The 20253-nt window shown below is 42.5% G+C and overlaps 1 protein-coding gene across 7 annotated transcripts in view; it reads left to right on the plus strand.

Annotated features, from left to right (window-relative positions):
- MED12L (mediator complex subunit 12L) overlaps nt 1-20253 on the plus strand; it is a 333058-nt gene that overhangs the window by 65492 nt on the left and 247313 nt on the right. For all 7 annotated transcript variants that reach the window (XM_047727957.1, XM_047727948.1, XM_047727968.1 and 4 more), the window contains exons 6-11: nt 3997-4166; nt 6555-6665; nt 7689-7958; nt 12053-12202; nt 12977-13076; nt 13361-13497. In XM_047727957.1, coding sequence (XP_047583913.1) covers nt 3997-4166; nt 6555-6665; nt 7689-7958; nt 12053-12202; nt 12977-13076; nt 13361-13497 — 938 coding nt within the window. The remainder of the gene's footprint in view (nt 1-3996; nt 4167-6554; nt 6666-7688; nt 7959-12052; nt 12203-12976; nt 13077-13360; nt 13498-20253) is intronic.

Genomic DNA, 20253 nt, shown 5'->3' on the forward strand with positions numbered 1-20253 from the left:
AGGTGAGTAGAGAAGGTATCATAGATGAAGAGAGTGTGAGAGAAAGCAACTGTAGCTAATTAATGGTAGGTAGTATTTGAAATGATTTTAAGTCCTAACTAAAGAGTTTGGCCTTATTTCATGAAGGATTGCAGATCCATTGAAGGTTTTGGAACCATGATGCTGACATTGATTGATTTCACAAATGCTTATCCAGACCATTATGTTAGGCATTGGCAGCTCGCTGTAGCAGAGGCAGGATCTAACATCAGTGACAACAGGTGCTGCTGTTCCCTGAGAGCCAAGATCGAACCTTAGCTTCCTTTCAAAAAACTTTCCATCCCAATAACGGTGATGATAGCTACCACATGCGATCAATTTCTGCTCTGCATGCATCATGCTAAGTAACTCCTCCTTACAGTAGCTCGTGTGTATGCACGTGCATGCGTGTGTGTGTGTGTGTGTGTGTGTGTGTGTGAGATTGATTCCTGTTGCAGAGGAGGAAACTGAGACTCAGCAGAAGTCAGACATCATTTTTCACATCACACAGCCGAGTTGCAGAGTGAGAATTTGCACTGGGGCCATCCTGTTCTGCAGTTCATTACCACAATTGCTGAATGCGCCCTGTGTCGTTCTCTCCCGTGTCTCCAGGCCAGGGCAGCTTCTCCATGAGCCCCGCTGCACCTGGTGTGATTTATGTTTGCCCCCTGGGGTGGGTGTCCCTCCCCTTCTGGGTTCCGAGGTTTCTTTTTAATACTGCAGGTGTTCCAGGCCCAGCAGGGTCATCTTTAATGTAAGCTGGCCTGTCTCTGTTCTCACCTGTAGGGGTTTCTATGCACTAGCGGTGGGCATCTCACGCCCAGTGCTGTAGTGCAGGCCTAGCTGCTGTGCCTGGGGCTAGCCAGTGCTAGGGAGAGCTGCACAAGGCTGAAACCCCTTCTGTCCTGGGGGTTAGGCCTTAACAAAGAAGCAATAGTGGCTAGGATTCTGGGAGGCCAGGGGGAATGTTGTCAAAGGGACCAGTCATTCTTTTTAGTCCTGGCCCCTTGCGCTGCTCTCAGTGATGTTTATGTGCATAAACTTTCTGATCATCTGGCTTTGGGGCCCTGAAGTTCTCTGTATCAACCAACTCCAAATGACGGGCTGTATCCTCAGAGCTGCACCACCCGCTGAGTGGCCTCCTTGATCACTGTCTGCATCTTTCCACCTTGGAATAGCCCCCTTGCCCCCATCGTCTTCCCTGTGATTTGTAGCCATTCCTATTTTCTTTTCATCACCTGAAACTGGGCTCCTTACTCCAGACCAGTTAAATCAGGAATTGGTGGGAGGGGCTGGAGGCCAATACTGGCCTTTGGAAGAAGCTCTCCTGGGTCCCTGTTTGCACGGAGTTGCTGAGAGCCACTGCCTGTCCTGCCACTGCTGCTCCCCCCCACCCCCCCGCTCAGTTTCGCTCTCAGTCCTTACTAAGCAGGAGGCCAGATGTCAATGATTCCCAATAATTTTTTTTTTAAGATTTTATTTATTTATTTGACACAGAGAGAGAGATCACAAGTAGGCAGAGGCAGGCAGAGAGAGAGGGGGAAGCAGGCACCCTGCTGAGCAGAGAGCCCAATGCGGGGCTTGATCCCAGGACCCTGAGATTACGACCTGAGCTGAAGGCAGAAGCTTAACCCACTGAGCCACCCAGGCGCCCCGATTCCCAATAATTTTAAGGGGTAGCATACTGGTGGCTATTTGCAATTTTGTTTTTAATTTTTAATAATTTTGTGTGCATCCTGTTTAGACTAATCCTCTCTAGACTGTCTTATGTCCCAGACCTCTGGATCTCCCTGACTGATATAATTTAATGTCAGTTAAATAGAGTTAAAACCCACTACTAAGAGGGCTACATTTGCATTTCATTTGAATCCCAAAAGGCATTCAGATTGTGGAATGTCCTATTCAGCATATTTTTAAAAAAGAAATGCATATGTTTGTATGAACATTCCAGCACATATAAAAGAAAAAAAACCCTGAAAAGATAAATATTAAAATATTTAATTATGAGCGAGGAGATTACAGATGTTTTCCTTTTCATATCTGCATTGTACATTTTCTGTGGTGAACATATATTTCTTCCATATTTTAAGAAACAATCTTAAAAAGAAAATATACCCTGGACAAAGTAGGGGTGTGTGAATGTGTGGGTTATTTTTAGCTCTTGAGGCTAGAATATTCTGTGGGGGCATTGAGGATGGTACCATACTGAGAGTGAGTTAATAGCAAGGCTTGGCACACAAAAGCTAGGATTTGGATCCTTGTTATTTTTGTTTTTGCTTATTATAGCTAAGCTAAACTTGTCCCATCTGATGGTTGGCATTTTGTTTTGTTAAAAGAGTGTCATGAGACTATTAGTCCATAATGGGGGCACCAGAAGATGATGACACTGATAATTTACTGGTATGTTTTTAATGGTGATAGATTAATTTTAATGATATCTGTTATTGGTGGTGCTTTCTGAAGAACAATATTATATTAGGAACAGAATGCTGACCTAGTATCTGTTCATCTTTTTGCATTGACTTATTGCTAGAATTTAACATGTGCATTTAAATTTTGATTTTAAAAAAGACACAGTGAGAATAAGTAGTTCAGACTGAGACTTAACAATAGTTCTCTCTGGGTACTGTTGTCAAGTACTTTTAACAGTACTTAAAGAATAAAAACAAAGCCCTGAATCCCCAACAGATGTTAGGTTTTTGCTCTTACTTTTGTCAAAATAAGTTCCTTTAAAAATAAGGCGGGAGAGGCAATTGCCAGGATAATGGGAAAATAGCATTATATGGTAATGTTTCAGTAGGGTGGTTCCTTCTGAAAGGCTGTTTCGCTAATCCTTGGGGAAATTTGGCTGTGAGCATGCAATTATTACATTTTTATCCACAGAATGGGCTAAAGTTGGCATCACATCCTTCATGGTTGCCAGAGGCAACACACTGATTTAATTTGTGCCCCTCTGGCAGACATTTTTGAATAATTATAGTGATTTTTTTTTGTGTGTGTGTGATGGTACTTTTTCTATTTCCTTTCCAGTCTCCTACCTTTGTTGCTCACTACTCTTTCTGACTGAGTTCTGAGGTGTCTTGTGTTGGTTGAGGAGAGTAGAATCATTGAAGGTCCAGATGGTTGTCCATGAGGCTCAGCCGTGCTGGTGTTGTTAGCAGGTGTGGGGAAGGGGAGTGGAGGTCAGGATGTTGTCATGGGCCAGTCCATGGTGAATGCCAGTCCTCTTACAGACTGTCCAAAATGGAACAAATCTCAGTGAGGCGTGTTTGAAATCCGACTTGGAGAACTGCTTTTGGAGGATTTTGAATTATTTTGGAATAGAAATTTTTGAGGTGCTCACCTCCTCTGTTTCCTGCTTGTGGCTTTGAAAATTCTTGTGCTGTTGTTAGCATAACATGGAGCATTATGAAATGCACAAAACTCACGAGCAGGCATCTCTCCTCCTCCCTTAGGAGTCACAGAGACACACGGGGAGAGCTGCTTTCTCCACCCAGGAGCTGGCCAACATTCCTGCGGGGTATCTAGGGCCGTCCACGTTGCCTTACTGGGCTGGGTGTGCTTTTTTGTGTAATGCTTGCACATGCCAAAACCGCTTCTTTGTAACAGATGTTAGTTTTATTTATTTATTTATTTATTTATTTATTTATTTATTTTTAAAGATTTTATTTATTTATTTGACAGAAAGAGAGATCACAAGTAGACAGAGAGGCAGAGAGGCAGGCAGAGAGAGGGGAAGGGAAGCAGGCTCCCTGCTGAGCAGAGAGCCCGATTCGGGACTCGATCCCAGGACCCTGAGATCATGACCTGAGCCGAAGGCAGCGGCTTAACCCACTGAGCCACCCAGGTGCCCCAGATGTTAGTTTTATATGTACATCCTTAAGCTAATCAGAAAGGAGGGAGAAAACATTAATTCTTATATTCATCATATCTGAAAATTTAGATGTGTTTTTTTTTTTTTTTTTTTTTTAAATATAGAGTGGACACAAATATCTACCAGATATCTTCGAGAGCAGTTGGCCAAGATTTCTGACTTCTACCACATGGCTTCCAGTGCGGGGGATGGTTCTGTCCCCGTGCCACCGGACGTGGAGCAGGCCATGAAGCAGTGGGAGTACAATGAAAAGCTGGCATTTCACATGTTCCAGGTGACCTCAAGAACCTCAAGTCTGTAAAGCATGCTTTTAAGAAGAGAGCAGATTCCTTATAGTTTAAGTGGTATCTTTATATGAACCAAATACATTCACGGCAAGTAGTCTGATATTTCTCACCTGGAGTTGTAGTCACAGTAACGCCTTTGCCTCAAGATGACAGCTGACAGCTGCTTCTTCTGTATGTTGATCTCTAGCTTGCAATGATCTTAGCTCTTTTAATGCTGTTAATTTTTTGGTAATTTTCAAAACTTATTTTGCAAAACTGGATACGTTTAATTCAGAAAAATATTTCTTGGTGCTTCCTAGCTCCTCGATATTCATTAGGGCTTAGTTTCTCCATAGAAGGGTCATCTTAATTTGGCCCGGCGACAGCTTAAAATACAGTTGGGAGGATGAGTGAGGTCCTGGAGCAAGGACTGAATGCTCTTCAGACAAGCTGATGTAAATCATATTGACCAGAAGAGGGCGCTTGTGCTATTATTTGCCTTTGTTCCTAGCAAGGAGGGAGAAGTGTATTGGGCAGAAGTTGTCTGACTAGCGGAGACTTTCACTGCCTGCTCTCTTGATCAGAGAGGAAGGGGGTAAAAAGGATGTGTGATTTCAAATTCCCCCCCCTAGAACTTTATAATTTCCAGGTTGTAAGTGACTTTTTTTAAGAGTTCAATGTAGGAAAAAGCCCGGTTCTTGGGGAAGTAGCATTGCTAGTTTTAAGGCAGTTAAAACCACTCTTAGAAATCCCAGTTCCATTTAGCAGGGGACTACCTTGGTGCCTTCCCAAAGCCTTTATGACTTTTACTGAACTGAGGAGGTAGTCTGCATCGTTGAAAAGATTGTCTCACAGCATGCTGAATATTTTTGGAAGGATTACTTTATGTATGGGGAACACTGAAATCAGTATCTCCTTAATAGGAGGCAGTTAGGTCCTAGAGAGATGAGTTTCATTTGGACATTCATGTTTGAATTTAAAAGTTTATTATATTTTCATTGGCCATATTCTGAAAAGTGAAAAAATTGTACAGAAAAAAGGTATGGGTATATACACAAAAACCTCCCGAGGGTGGATGTGACGTAGCCATTGAAAGTCGTGTTTAGAGAGATTTATTCTTTTTGAACCTTGCATTTTCCATCTCTTCTTCTTAAGTACAAAATTCCATTTAATTCACTTCTTTATTAGAAAGTTCATGTCACAGATCTTAAAATTTTAAACTTTACTTTTTCTGTGACTAACCTTTTAACTCTTTGATTTTAAGCTTTTTAAAAATTAGAAATGAGAAGCAAGTAGATACCTTGATACCATGTCAGTGTGATGTCACTGTCACCTTTTAAATACTGAAGCTGTAATTTATCAGGGTATTTTCACACAAATTGTTGATAATCATGATATTGGAGTCCTGGGAATAAATAGATAGGGAAATGTTGCTAGGAATCAAGTAGGAGTTCATATTAACTACTAAGGTTGTTGCCACAGTGACCGTAAAAATGTGTCTTTCCCAGAAAACACATCTTTTTGTTAATGTTTTGAAGATTCTTTCATGATGTGAATCATAATACAAAACTAGAACATGACATTAAATACATACATGCATAGACTGTCATAGAAGAATTGTGTATTTATATGCATGTGTGTATGTTTATATGAGGGTAATAGATGAAAATGTTAATGGTGCTTATGTCAAGAGGGGCTAGATCACCCCTGTGGGGCATTTTGGAAATTTAAGGTGAGTTGTTACTTTTAGGGTAGTTATGTTGGAATACGTATACTTTATTTTTTAATAATTTTTAAATTCTTTGTTAAAGATTAATTAGGACATTATATTGATTTTTAAGGTTCTATAAAATAGGTTAGCATAACCTATTTTATACATAGGTTAGAGTATCTGAAATTCATTTTAGGATAGAGGCAGGGGTTATTAGGAGAGCATTAGATCTGATGGGATTTTCATCTGATGGGGGCTTTTGTTCTTCGTAATTAACACCATTGGGCAAGTTTTCTCCTGTGAGTATAAGTTCGTACTCTCCTGAAATCTAACCAGGTGCTTGACATGCCCTGGGAGTCTCAAAGCTTCTGAATTTCCTTTCTCATTAAGAATTAAATTTTTTTTTCAGTTTAGAATGAAGCAGATTGCCCCCCCCAAATCCAACCAAAAAAACCCTCCAAACAACAACAACAAAATGCCATCCCAAACTGACCACACAGAATCACACTGGGTCTTTGTTTTGTTTAGAATTTGGACTGTGATCCAGGAGACCGTATTTTTACTATAACAACAAAAATAATAATAGTAAAATTACACTTAAGCATAAGAGTAATAGTGCTCTTTTTGAATGTTAACTTGGTTTTGCTTTAACGTTATCAGTGTAACTTTTCTTTGTTCATTGAAGGAAGGAATGCTAGAGAAACATGAATATTTGACATGGATCTTGGATGTTTTAGAAAAGATCAGACCAATGGATGATGATCTTCTTAAACTCTTGCTACCACTAATGCTGCAGGTATAGTATGTGTGATCCTGAGCCTGTTGATTTTATGGGCAAGAAATGAGTCTGATAAGGATAACTCTGTAGAGGTCGAAGAGGGAAAAATTCTTTTTGGAATGGAAGGGAAAGATGTCTTGATGCTACACACATGAAATGATCAAGAGGCAATCATTTATGTTGGCCATGTTGATAGATTTTAAGCACCTGTCCTTCTAAAGTATTCTCCCCCCCACCCCTCCCCAGCCCTGATTTCTCCTGTCACTGAGCTAAGCAGACAGCTCTTTAAATACCATTTCCTGATGCACACAGATTTTTGGGAAAATAAATCCTCTCTTTTTTAAGGATTAGAGGGTTTTCTGTATCTTTTGATGGTCTTTGAGTCCCTGGGGCTGGGAGCTTCCTATTTTTTAATGATTGCTATAAGGTCTGTTACACTTTTGGTTATTTGGAAAAAATGTATTTAGGAAAAAAGTTTTCTTGGAATGCTAGTACATGGACTTGATAGCTGAAGTGCTATGCAGGAGTGTGTAGTGAAAAGTGATTCTCTTCCTCTCCCTAGTGCCCTCCTGGGGATGACACTGTGCTAGTGTCCTGTGTATCCTCCCTGTGACAGTCTGTGCCTGTGCTGTCCGTGAGAGTAGCCACTAGCCAGATGTGGCTTTTGAGCCCTTGAAATGTGACAGGTGCAATATGAGATGTGCTCTTAGGATAAAATGCACACCACATTTCAGATTTAGTTCAGGAGAGAAGTACATAATATCTCATTAAATCTTTTTTGTGTTGATTACCTGCTGAAATGATAGCATTTTGGATATAATGGGCTAAAAGAAAAGACATCTACTTTTTTTCCGATGGCTGTTAGGAAACTCAAAGTACATGGCTTGCATTGTTTCTATTGGATGGCCCTGGTCTCCACGGTACTTTTGAAGGGTTTTTTTCTTCTTTTTTTTATCTTAATGAAAAAAGTCTATGTTAAAGTAGTTGTTTCACTGAATAGCATCGGACATGACTGAAGCCTGGTGTCCTTGTGCTTCTCAGTATTCGGACGAGTTTGTTCAGTCGGCTTACCTGTCTCGTCGTCTTGCCTACTTTTGTGCCCGGCGTCTTGCCTTGCTGCTGAGCGATAGCCCCAGCCTCCTTGCCGCCCACTCGCCCCACATGATGATAGGACCAAACAGCTCAAGCATCGGGGCCCCCAGCCCTGGCCCCCCCGGCCCTGTCATGAGCCCTGTGCAGCTGGCCTTCTCAGACTTCCTGTCCTGTGCGCAGCATGGCCCCCTGGTTTATGGACTTAGTTGTATGCTGCAGGTAAGTCCCCGGCCCTTGCTATTTTATGTTATAATTCAGCGTAGAAAACGCCCGAGTTGAGAATTGTACCTTCAACTTTCATGGCACACTCCGATTTCTTCCTCACCCAAATAACTGACAAGAGTGACATTTCATATTTTTATTTCTCTCCGGAAGGTCTGTTGCTTCTGTGTAGAAGAAAGTTACTCTAGTTGTCCTTTATTACACTGTGCAGCAGTTCAGTGATAAAAGCCTTCCGGAACCCAGAGAATGAGTCCACTGTATCACTTCTCTTCTGGAAAGACCGTTCCTCCATGCAGTGTTCCATAGCTTCCACAGCCCGCCTCTTAAGCTGGTTGCCATCCCTCTCTGGTTCTTTAAAATCCGGGTCACTCACCAGACTCTGTTTATCTGCCAAACATCACTGCTTGTGTGGTCCTTGAACATCCAGCAGTATGTAGGCCACAGGGCTGATACTGTCAGGAATGAGACCAGCCCTGTCCTGCAGGAACTCCCAGGTCAGTGTTCAGGTCACATTTCTTGGGCTCTTACTGTGTCCTGCTCTTTCCTGTGCGGCTGTGGGGCAGGGCTGGCCATAAAGACGTGTGCTCCACTCTGGTAGAGTTGACTGTCTCGTTGGGAGGACAGGTTTGTAGAGAGGACAGTTCCGTATCCTCTGGCCAAGGCTGATGGAAGGATGCACAGGGGACTAAGGGAGTTGAGAAGTGGAACTTGTAGTTCAACCTAGAATTCAGAGAGACTTTCTGAAGGAAGAGGTCCTGACTAGTGCTTATGATAAGAATTGTTTTTGTTTTGTTGTTTTTAAATAAAAGGTGCTAAAAACAGTTGGCAGAGGGAACAACGTGAGAAAAGGGCCAGAAGGTCTATTAGTCATTGTGCGTGAAGGTTGGTATTAATGGAATGTAAAGCATAAAGCCTGTTGAGGATCAGGCATAGAAGACTCCCTGTTTGTCTTAGGATTGTGAAGCCGTTGCAGGATTTTAGACAGGGAAATGACACGGTCGGTTGCGTGGTTAGTTAGATTGTTCTGGCCACAGTAGAGGGGAGGATTTGTGGGAGTGTCGAGGTAGGGGAAAGAGAGAGATGAGGCCAAGCAGTCAGTTTGAGAGAGGGTAGGTAAGTTCACTTTTGGACTATGTTGGATTATTTTATTCTTTCACATCACTAAATGGATCTGTTCAAGAGGTTGTTAACACGTCTCATTCTGAAGTTGGGGAGACCACCGGCCAGATGTGTGGGTTTGAATCATTGAGGACCACTAGGCTCACCCAAATCCCCAGAAGGGGTGAGATTTCCCAAAGAGTTAGCAGTGAGAGGCGAGCTGTGGATCTCTCGGGGGGCCTGAGTGGTTGAGAGGTGGCAGATGAGAAGTCCATGGAGGCAACCATGAAAGTCTGGCTGGACTGGAGAGAACACACAGTGGAGAGTATTGTTATAGTCAAGGACGGTGAGAATAAAAATAGGATTATTAGGGTTCTTTTTGTTTTTTTTTTTAAGATTTTATTTATTTGAGAGAGCAAGTGAGCATGAACATGGGGGAGGGGCAGAAGAGAGGGAGAAGCAGACTCCGCACTGAGCAGAGGGCTGAACATGGGGCTTAATCCCAAGACTCTGGAATCATGACCTGAGCCAAAGGCAGCCACTTAACTGACTGAGCCGCCCAGGCATCCCCAAGATTGTTAATGATTCTGTTAAAATCCTAGTAAGATCATGTATTGTAAGCACTGTTGTAAATTATAACCTATAGTAAGTCATTCAGTTCTCAGAACCATCTTATGGGATTGGAACCAGTGTTACTGCTGCAGCGTTAGTGATGAAATGGTGTAGGTCACACAGCAAGCAAGTGGCAAAGCTGGAATTCACACCTAGCAGTCTGGATCCAGAGTCTACACCGCCGTGCTAAGCTGCTTCTCTCGGTACTGCAGAAAGTTTCCAAAAGGAATTAGTAGTGGGCAGTGCCCAGTGGTGTGGGGAAATCTGGTAAGAGATGGCTGGATTGTCTTTGGGAAGACTGTGGTCACTGATGATCACAGTGAGAAGCCATATTAAGGTGGTTTGAGGAGTGATGAAGAATGGAGAGAAATAATGCTACCTCTTTGAGAAACATGTCTGTGAAGGGAAGAGAGAGAGAGTGCTGTTAGGCGAGTGGAGAGTTTTAAAAGATTTTGTTTGTTTTCTGAGACAAAGGTAAACTTGTAGAGAGAGTGAGAATAGAAGAAGCACGGTGTTTGAGAGACCAGTGCTTTGGATATTGGAGGCTTTGGAATTCAGAACACTGGCAAGGGTGCCATCATGGACAGGAGACGGGAGACGCTCCTCACCCGCCCCCCAACACACATGCAGGAGGACGGAGATGGAGATGTGGGCCCGTGGGGGCAGATGCATTGGTGGGGCTCAGGGACTTGATGTTCTTCATGTCTGCCACCTGCTTCCCACCAAGACACTCCCTAGACCTCGGAATCTAGTTTTCTCAATATTTAATTTTGCATTTTAGAAAAGAAGAAATACTGCATTCTCTCTCTAATAAGTCCAGTCTGTTGTTGAGTGGCACCACAATGTGGCAGCTAAGACCTATTTTTTTTTTTTTTAGAATCATCGCAGACATGAGTTTAGCCTCTGCTCTGCCACTGACTAACTTGAACCTTGAGCCTCTGTTTCCTGGGTGTGAGGGGGATGGCGACAGGTCCCACTTTATTACCTCAGAGGGTTCAGGTTGCAATGGCTGAAGGCTTCCAGGGCGCCGTACCATGTGGAGTAAGTGCTTAAGTACACTGGAGCCATAATCTCTAGTCTACGTGTAGGAGGCAGCAGGCTCAGCATAGTGGTTCCAGGCACCTGGGCTGAAGTCAGTCTGGCTGGTTACCACGTCTCCCCCATGGCTCATGTTCCTCTGGTGCAGTTGGAGGATGGCACTGCCTCCCTCAGGGGCTTCTTGTGACCTGCGGGTCAGGTGGTTATAGAAAGTGCTTCATGAAAACTGGTTGAATGAAAAATGTCTTCAGGGCTCTGAGGTGGGGTAGACAAACCACAACCTGGAGGCCAAGTCCAGCCCAGGAGCTAAGAATATATTTTATATTTTCATACACATTTTATATTTTTAGTGAGTTTGTAAAACAAACAAAATATGCGACAGAAATTAGAGGTGACCCACAAAGCTTAAAGCATTTACCGACTGGCTTTTTATAGAAAATTTCCCACCCACTGGTCCAGGGTTCCTACCTGTCCAGCATCTGTGAAGCCACGTACTACATTATCTCAGAGATTATTGCATAGATTTAAAAGAAAACTCCTTTTTAGGTTTTATAACCTTAGAAATGACATATTTTAATTCCATCTCATTTTTCTAATTGAACGAACTGTTTTAAGTGACAAATTTTCAGTGGTGATTACTGTGTTTTTATTAACTTTCCTAGGTTTTTGGTGCTGGAATGTTAGTTTATGAATTATGATATTCCTTGATTTCTCAGTCAGTAGCTATACTCCTGCATTTCAAATTAATCTTTTTTTGGGGGGGTGCTTGTGTGTCTCAGTCAGTTAAGCATCTGCCTTTGGCTCAGGTCATGGTCCCAGGGTCTTAGGATCGAGCCCCATGTCAGCCTCCCTGCTCAGTGGGGAGCCTGCTTCTCCCTCTCCCTCTGCTTTTCCCCCTGGTTGTATGCTCTCTCTCTCTCTTTCTTTCTCTCTGTCAAATAAATAAAAAATAAAATCTTTAAAAAAAAGTAATTGTTTGTTTGTAAAGATTTTATTTATTTGACACAGAGAGTGAGCGAGAGCACGCAAGCAGGGGGAGAGGGAAAGGGAGAAACCGAATCCTCGTGGAGTGTAGAGTCCAACATCAGGCTCCATCTGAGGATGCTGAGATCATGACCTGAGCTGAAGTCAGACACAGACTGAGCTACCCAGGCATCCCTCAAAATGAATAATTATAGTTTTATCTTAGGACTTGAAAATTTGGGAATAGGGTAAGTGGTCCATGTTTTAAATTCAGTGGTAGGAAACTATAATATTGTTATGACAAGGCATCATTTTTACTTTTAAGCTGTTGCACTTTTGTCATTCTGTTAAATATCTGGGTTTTCCTGCTTCATTTCCAGACTGTCACTCTCTGTTGCCCAAGTGCCTTGGTGTGGAATTATTCCACAAACGACAATAAGAGCGCGAACCCAGGCTCGCCCCTGGATCTGCTGCAGGTGGCCCCCTCCAGCCTCCCCATGCCTGGTGGGAACACGGCTTTCAATCAGCAGGTAGACTTCCTGTTAACGGTGGTTTGACAGGGCTTTTCATTCTTAAGAGGTGTCATGGCATAGCAGTCTGAGGTGTTAGCATCTCAGGTGCTTGGGTGCCGTTCCCAGCCCTGCTCCCCTTCTCTCTGGGGGATCTGGGGGAAGTATTTAGCCTCTCTGAACCACCGAAGTTCATCACGTTGCTCCCTCCCCTCTTTCCCTCCTGCTGGGCAATTCTCACAGAGTTCTGCTGCCCACACCGTGGTTAACGGCGGTTCGAGTACATGACCAGGGCGCTCCTAGTTGGTAGTCTGTGATATTTAGTAGCTGTGTTTTGATGGGTTAGTTTGATTAGTGCTGGGTTTTTTGGTTCAGAAACTTAAGAAACTTAAACCACAGGATCTAATGTTGAGACTAAGATCCCTGTTTTTTGCCAGGCATTTTTCTTAAATTAATAAAACATGCCTCCTCGTTTTCATACATAGAACAATGGCTCAAAATGCTACTTTAGAGCTTTCACCTTTCCATATGATATTCTAAAAAATTTTCACTTATAAAGCAAGCATTTTTTTTTTTTTTTTTTTGGCGGGGGTGAGCATTTGTTATTGAACACTGGCACTGAACCATTGAACCACCACTGGTAAACTTTGAAGTGCACTTCTTGGGCAGCAGGCTAAATCTGCTGTGAGGTAGTCAGGACTGTAAGATGCTGTGCTCATGTGGAAAACCTGACATGATTTAGACAGTTGCTGTGGCTTTCCTAGAGCAAGTTAATTAGAAGTGATTATCTTTCAGGTTCGGGCAAGGATTTACGAGGTGGAACAGCAGATCAAACAAAGAGGCCGTGCAGTGGAAGTTCGGTGGTCTTTTGACAAGTGCCAAGAGTCAACAGCAGGTACATAACCTGAGGGAGGGAAGGAGTGCCTTTGAATGTTGGACTTTATGCCATGTTTCTGATTCTTAAAAATCCGCCCACGTCGTTAGTAAGGTCGCTCACACAGACGCCCTTTAGTTCCTGGCTGTCTGGAACGTCGGGTTTGGTTTCATCGCCAGTTCTTACATGCCGCTGAGAATGACACTTTCTTCAAATCCCTTTTGCCCTACGTAATGATGATTTTGTACTATGCTGTTGTGGCTTTGTTTGACCTCTTTAACGGCTTCCTTAATTTCCGCATCTAGGGGTGACCATTAGTCGGGTTTTGCACACGTTGGAAGTGTTGGATCGACATTGTTTTGATCGGACTGATTCCAGCAATTCCATGGAGACGCTTTATCATAAGATTTTCTGGGCAAACCAAAACAAAGATAACCAAGAGGTAGTTAATATTTTTCTTCTCTTTATTTAAATTTTCTCTTTTTTTTTTTTCATTAAGTAAATTTTGGCAGAGCCTTTCCTATGAAGTGTAATAGCTTATGAAGGTGTCTACACCCTGAAATCATTTTATTGTTGGACTAAAATGTCCCCAGATTATTAAAATGAAATGTCCACTGGGCTGATCAACCTAGGTTTATTTATTGGAAAGATTTTTCTTGGACCTTTTATCATCACCCCCCTCACCCTCATCATTTTAGTTCTAGCAAAATATCCTTCATCTAGTGATTGGACCTTATATAATGGTTTGGCTTTAACTTAGGGGGAATATATTTTAATATTTAGAGCAGTGAATGAGTATTGTGGTCACGGTCTTTGGAAAATCTGTATGCCATGAATTAGGATTCTCCAGAGAAACAGAACCAGTATGGGAAGGGGATGTATATATGTATACATATATGTGTACACACACACACACACACACACACACACACACACACACATGTATACATACATATAGATATATATGTATACACACATATATGTATACATATTTATATATGAACACATATATGCGTATATATGTATATGCACACACACATATATATATACACACATAAGTAAGAAATAAGTGTTTATTTTAGGGAATTGGCTGATATGATTGAGGGCAGGCAAATCTTAAATGTGTAGGGCAGGCCAGCAACCTTGGGACTCTGGAAACAGTTGATTTTGCAGTCTTAAGTCTGAAATTCATCTGGAAGCAGAATTCCTTCTTACTCGGGGACTTATCTTTTCTCCAAAGCCTTCAACTAATAGGATGAGGCCCACCCATATTATGGAGAATAATCTGCTTTACTCAAACTTTACTGATTTAAATGTTATCCACATTTAAAAAAAATATCTTCACAGCAGCATCTAGATTGGAATTTGGCTAAAAATACTGGGTACCATGGCCTAACCAGATTCACACATAAAATTAACTGGTTAGGGGCGCCTGGGTGGCTCAGTGGGTTAAGCCGCTGCCTTCGGCTCAGGTCATGATCTCAGGGTCCTGGGATCGAGTCCCATGTCAGGCTCTCTGCTCAGCAGGAAGCCTGCTTCCCTCTCTCTCTCTCTCTCTGCCTGCCTCTCCGTCTACTTGTGATCTCTCTCTGTCAAATAAATAAATAAAAATCTTAAAAAAAAAAATTAACTGGTTATCACAGACATTTATGATATTATGCTTTCTTGGATTAAATTGTTTCATTATTGAACTGCTCTAGAAACAAAGGTTTTTCATTTTTTTTTTCCCTCAACCTTATTTTGGGACAATGAGCAAGGCTGTGTTCTTTTTGCAATGGAAAGCACTCATGGTATATCCAGGTTCTAATAGGCACCAGGAATGAAGGGGTAAGTTTTAAGACATGGTACCTGCTTTCAAGGAACACCTCAGTTGACTGATTACTATTATCTTTGATTTTTGTATTAGCCTTTGAGAATGCATATGGGGAAAGGAGAGATTAAACAACATAAGCAATAACCTGAAACTTTTCCTTATCCCACCCTGATGTGAACATGATGTGAACCTGTCCTAGGTTATTCCTCTTTCTGGAATAGCTTGTATTATCACCCTGCTTCTCAAAGATAAGTTTCAAGTTCACTGGTGCCAAGTAGAATACCAGACTGTTGAGTGAGGTACAGACCGAGCGTATTTTCTCATTCATTGTGAGGTCTCAGCAATGCTTTGGTACTTCAGTAAAGTACATTGATTATAAGTCTGTACAATTCTCTGCTGATTAACACAAGTTAGAGTGTTACTGTGTTCTTTTGGGGTGTCCAGTTGTAATAAAGACTTTCTTAGGTGAAAGGTTGCTAGACTTCTAAGGTTTTTAATATGAATTAATAGATTAAGAATTAATAAGACGTGAGATACTTGGAAGGAAAGTAGGGATACCTCAAATTCAGGATATCCTTTTGAACTGCTAAGCTTCTTGCTCCAAGTGTTGAGTAAAGACTGTATTGTTCTCTTGTGAGCCTTTTAGCAAGTGCACCAAAACCACTTGAGTTTTGTGGTTAGCCTGACTATAGAACTTCTAGTGAACGAATTGCCCATTCACCCACAGAGACTTAAGTTATTCACTAGCACTCTTTTTTTTTTTTTTTTTAAGATTTTTTTATTTATTTGTCAGAGAGAGAGTGAGAGAGAGCGAGCATAGGCAGACAGAATGGCAGGCAGAGGCAGAGGGAGAAGCAGGCTCCCCGCCAAGCAAGGAGCCCGATGTGGGACTCGATCCCAGGACGCTGGGATCATGACCTGAGCCGAAGGCAGCTGCTTAACCAACTGAGCCACCCAGGCGTCCCCTTCACTAGCACTCTTAAGAGAAAATGATGAGTGTCTTATCAAGGGCAGAAATGAGGTTATATATACATGTATATAAAATATATAATTATGTAAATATACATATAATTACATTAATTATAAATACATACATATATTTAAGTAGGCTCCATGCCCAGCATGGAGCCCAACTCAAGGCTTGAACTCACATCTCTGAGATCAAGACCTGAACTGAGATTAAGAGTCAGACGCTTGACTGACTGAGCCACCCAGGTGCCCCAAGTTTTGTATTTGTGAATAAAATCACACTATAAGCTTTCTAAATCTAAAGCACAGTTGTCTCCAATGAGGGACTTCCCCCAGGATATGGGGAAGTGGTTGCCACTAGAGGGCGACATGTGCTCAGGACTGAGAGTCCCGGATGTTGTGAGATGTTTCATCTGAAGGAAGGTCAGTGTTGTCCATTTAGGAGTAATTATTTCAAATGTTGACTCAATTATGGAAAGAATTGATGGGAGTGAGGTTGCTTTGTGGTTACAGTGCTCTTTTATGAGTAAGACAAAAATTATATTTTAAACCCATAATTCAGACTGCTCACCTTTTCTTAATCTGTCAGAAAGAATAGGCAGATCCAGTTAATTAACATTAGGATAATTTTTAAACATTAAAATATTTAACATTAAATTAATTTTTGTTAAACATTATACATTTTACAATATGGCTTTGGCATTTGTGCGAGTGTGTGTATATCAAGGTGTGTATGTATATGCTGGCAAATGACAGTGTTTCATTTTTTGTTTTCTCTTCACCAGGGACTACTATTTTCTTGACTACCAAGTCGCTTTATATATATATCTGAACTTCATGGATGAGCTGTGGAGTTGTATTAACTATGATCAGCTATGTGACCTTGAGCAACTTAACTTGCAGGCTCTGTGCCTTAGTGTCCTCATTTGTTAGGGCAAGTGCTCTATGCCAGCTTACCTATCCCTAAGGGACGTGAGCACTTTGAGCATTATAAAGCACTCTATAAATGTATTTAAAAACGTTAACTATAAATAGCAGTAATTAGTAGTAATATTAGTATTATGTTGGAAGAGACAGTATGATGAAACTGTACTTTTCTGATTAGGAGTTGCATAGAGTGGTGTGATTAGGATTCAGAAACAGGTCGCACTTCTTTAAAATGTGCTTCCTCTTTTTTTGGTTTCATAGTGTGTTTTAGGACTTAGACAACATGAAAGATAATAGAACAAGTGACCAGCCTCTGCAACTGCAGTGAGCTTGAGGTTTGTTTTTGTTGGAGTTGTTTCGGTCGGCCTGGGCCCTGGGTTGCTCAACCTGCTTCCTCACATCTGTGTGAGCAAGTTGAACTTCACCCTTCTTGATTCCTTTCTCTCTGGAACTGCTGAAAGGAGATCTTGTCCTTTCCACTTTCTTGTAGGGAGATGGGAGAGCAGCCGTACAGATGGGACTCGGAGTTCCGAAGCTCAGGTTTGTGTGTGTAGTTAATCTCCATGTTTGGTCGAAGCTCGTCGAAAGCCATAATGCACGGGATAAAGGCATTGAGGTCCCTGTCCTGCCCTGTACTTGGGCTGCGGTCCTGAGACTGAGTATGCCCCACGATGGGGTATGTCAGGCCTGCGGCCTACTCCTGTTGTGCTGCGTGGACGGTGTTATTCCTTTACCCTCTCTTCTGTTGCAGCCCTCATCCTCAGCCACTCTTTCTGCCTTAGGGTTTGGCTCCTATTGTAAGAGAGGTGAAAATAGAAATCTTAAAATCCGCAATGTTTACTTACTCTAGATCTGTGCTGCTTGATTCTCCATTATAAAACCCGTAATGCTGAGGACAGGGCTTGGAGACTTGGATTGTACCGCCATCAGGCAGTGGTACAAGTTAATGGTAGGCTGGCGGGTCCAGGGCCCCTGAGAGGCGACCTGGGAGGGTGCTTGCCCTTTCTAAGTAGAGAGGCCTGTCTCAGCTGCTACTTGGGAACACTGACCCACTCTTCATCTGATCATTCAACATTTCAAGAGAACTTGGATGTCAAGATTTACATGTAGATTTTTCCACTCTTAAAACACTCTGCAGGCCAGGCAGTGTCTGTTGGCCATGTTTGCCCAGTGCCTGTCACTTTGCAACTCCTGGTGCCTGTTTTATGCACTGGCATACTGATTTGCCTGCTCCGTGTTTCAGAACCATTTCTGCTCTGGATGATGGAGGCAGAGAAGCCTGATGTCCACACAAGGGACTGTTGTTGGGAATGAGGGGCACCTCTTGATTCCAGGTCCTGACTGAGTCTGTCCCTTGAAGCCTACAGGCCGGGGCCGCATTGCTGACCTCAAGTCTGAGGGTAGGGTGCCCCTCAGCCTTCAGAGTACCCAGACTGCTTCCTTCCTCTTGGTGTCTTTCCTTGTTTGTGTTGGGTGTGAAGGGAGAAGTAGCTGCATCTTTGGGTCCCTGAGGGACATGGATGGAAGGGAGAGTCTAAACACGGCAGGAAGAGCCGTCTTTTCACTTCTCTCTTTGGTGCCCAAGGAAGCCGACTTTCTCCTGAGTAATGAAAAGGCCAGAGCAGCTGCAGCATGTCGTTTCCTCTTTGTCTGCTGTTATACAAAACCATCACACGCCCAAACCTGAAAATACATATATTTATTGTTTCTTTTCTGCTTATTCATGAAGCATTCTCTCTCTATGTGTGATGAGTTCATACTGAGTTTTAGTCCCCAATCCAGAGCAGCTGTCTGATTCCCCCCTGGCCCAGGCCGCCAGGGCCAGAGCAGGTCGGCATCCATGTAGTTGAGGAACTCCCAGCACCGTGCAAAGGAGAATCTGTTTCTGTCGTTGCTGGGCTTGTTACATGTTTTCCCCCTGCCAGCCTGTAGTCCCAAAGTCGGTCAGTGTTCCTTTGGCTCACCAGCATATCACCAGTCTTTTAACACCATGCCTGGTACCCCATATGTCCTCAGGAAATACTTACTGAATTGGTTTTTGGGAGGCTTACACAAAAGCTGCTGGGACAGTGAACTGGAAAAGAAAACCCCTATGGGATTGGGTTTGGAAGGGTAGGGGTGCAGAAAGAAAATCTATAGAGTATGTTGGTTTTAATGATGGTACAGGCTCAGAAGTATAAGAAAGCATGTGCAGGTGGAGGTAGGAGGGCGGCTGACAGAGTTCTCAGCTGAAAAATCAGATTAATAGTGTATTTCTTCGGCACATTATGTACAGTTCACCTACTCTTGATGAGTCTCAATTTCCCCACTTATAAAATGGGATTTCTACCTCCTGGTGATGTGAAAATGACCTGAAACAATATCAAGAAAACATTAAAGTGTTTATAGTGCCTAGTGAGTAAAGAAATACTCCATAAACACTATCTACTATTATAACTGAAATATTTAGGGAGGCAGTTCAACTCTAGAGACATGGAAGGAATATGGTCCTTTGGGTTCCTGGGGACTACTGTGGACACACACACACACACACACACACACCCATCCATCACACAGACCATTAATCTAAAATGCATAGGCAGGATCTGTCAGGCTTTTTACATTCTTTGATGCTCACAAAGATTTCCCCTCAGTAGGGAAGTCATCGGGTGAGATTGGCCCACCCCGGGGGACGCGGCTGCAGTGTTCCCATGTAGTGAAAGAGATCATGCTCCAGTGTTCCAGGGTATTTTGGGTTGGTGTTATTGTTGCTTTTTAATGTTTAAGAAAAAGTTACTTTTAAAAATTAAGACTCAAGATAACAAAGTTAAATGAGGCAGAGGTCAAGCAAACAAGGAAACACACCTGGATGGCTTTCCGTTGAGATGTGTGGGCTGAGTTTCAGAATTTTTGGTGCTGATCATAGCCCTGCCAGAGCACGTGGTACTGGAGAAGTCACATGGTTTCCTATTGGGTGTCTGAAGGTGGGGGGGGGGGGTGCCAGCCTCTTATGGCTACCATTTTCTTCTTTCTTCAAGTAAATTTGTTGTGAGAGGGTGATTATATTAACATGGTTGGGGGTGGGGATGACATGTCCAGACATTTAGACATTGCTGTAATTATAAGGGTCAGTCATGAATCCACTTAGATTGTGGTGGGCCTCTTAGATTGTTTTTGAGCATGTGATGCAAGTCTTTTTTCTTCAGCCTTTTTAAAGTACATCTTGAGCACTAGGCCCCATTATGTGTTATGTCATCTGATTTAATTTTTCCCTGGCCAGTGAGAAACATGTTTAAAAAATTTTTTTTTCTTTGTCTCCTACTTACAGATGAAGAAACTGAGGTGTAGAGATGATGAGTCAGTTGTCCAAGGTCATACCCAACTCACTGGTGGGAAAATAGGGATTGGAATCTTAAATGGTTCTAGAACCCAATTCTCTTTTTTAAAACATTTTTTATTAAGAAAAAAATTGAAGTAGGCTCCACACCCAGTGAGGAGCCCAATATGGGG

The sequence above is a fragment of the Lutra lutra genome, chromosome 1, assembly GCF_902655055.1.
Source record: "Lutra lutra chromosome 1, mLutLut1.2, whole genome shotgun sequence".
In the NCBI taxonomy this organism is placed as follows: Eukaryota; Metazoa; Chordata; class Mammalia; order Carnivora; family Mustelidae; genus Lutra; species Lutra lutra.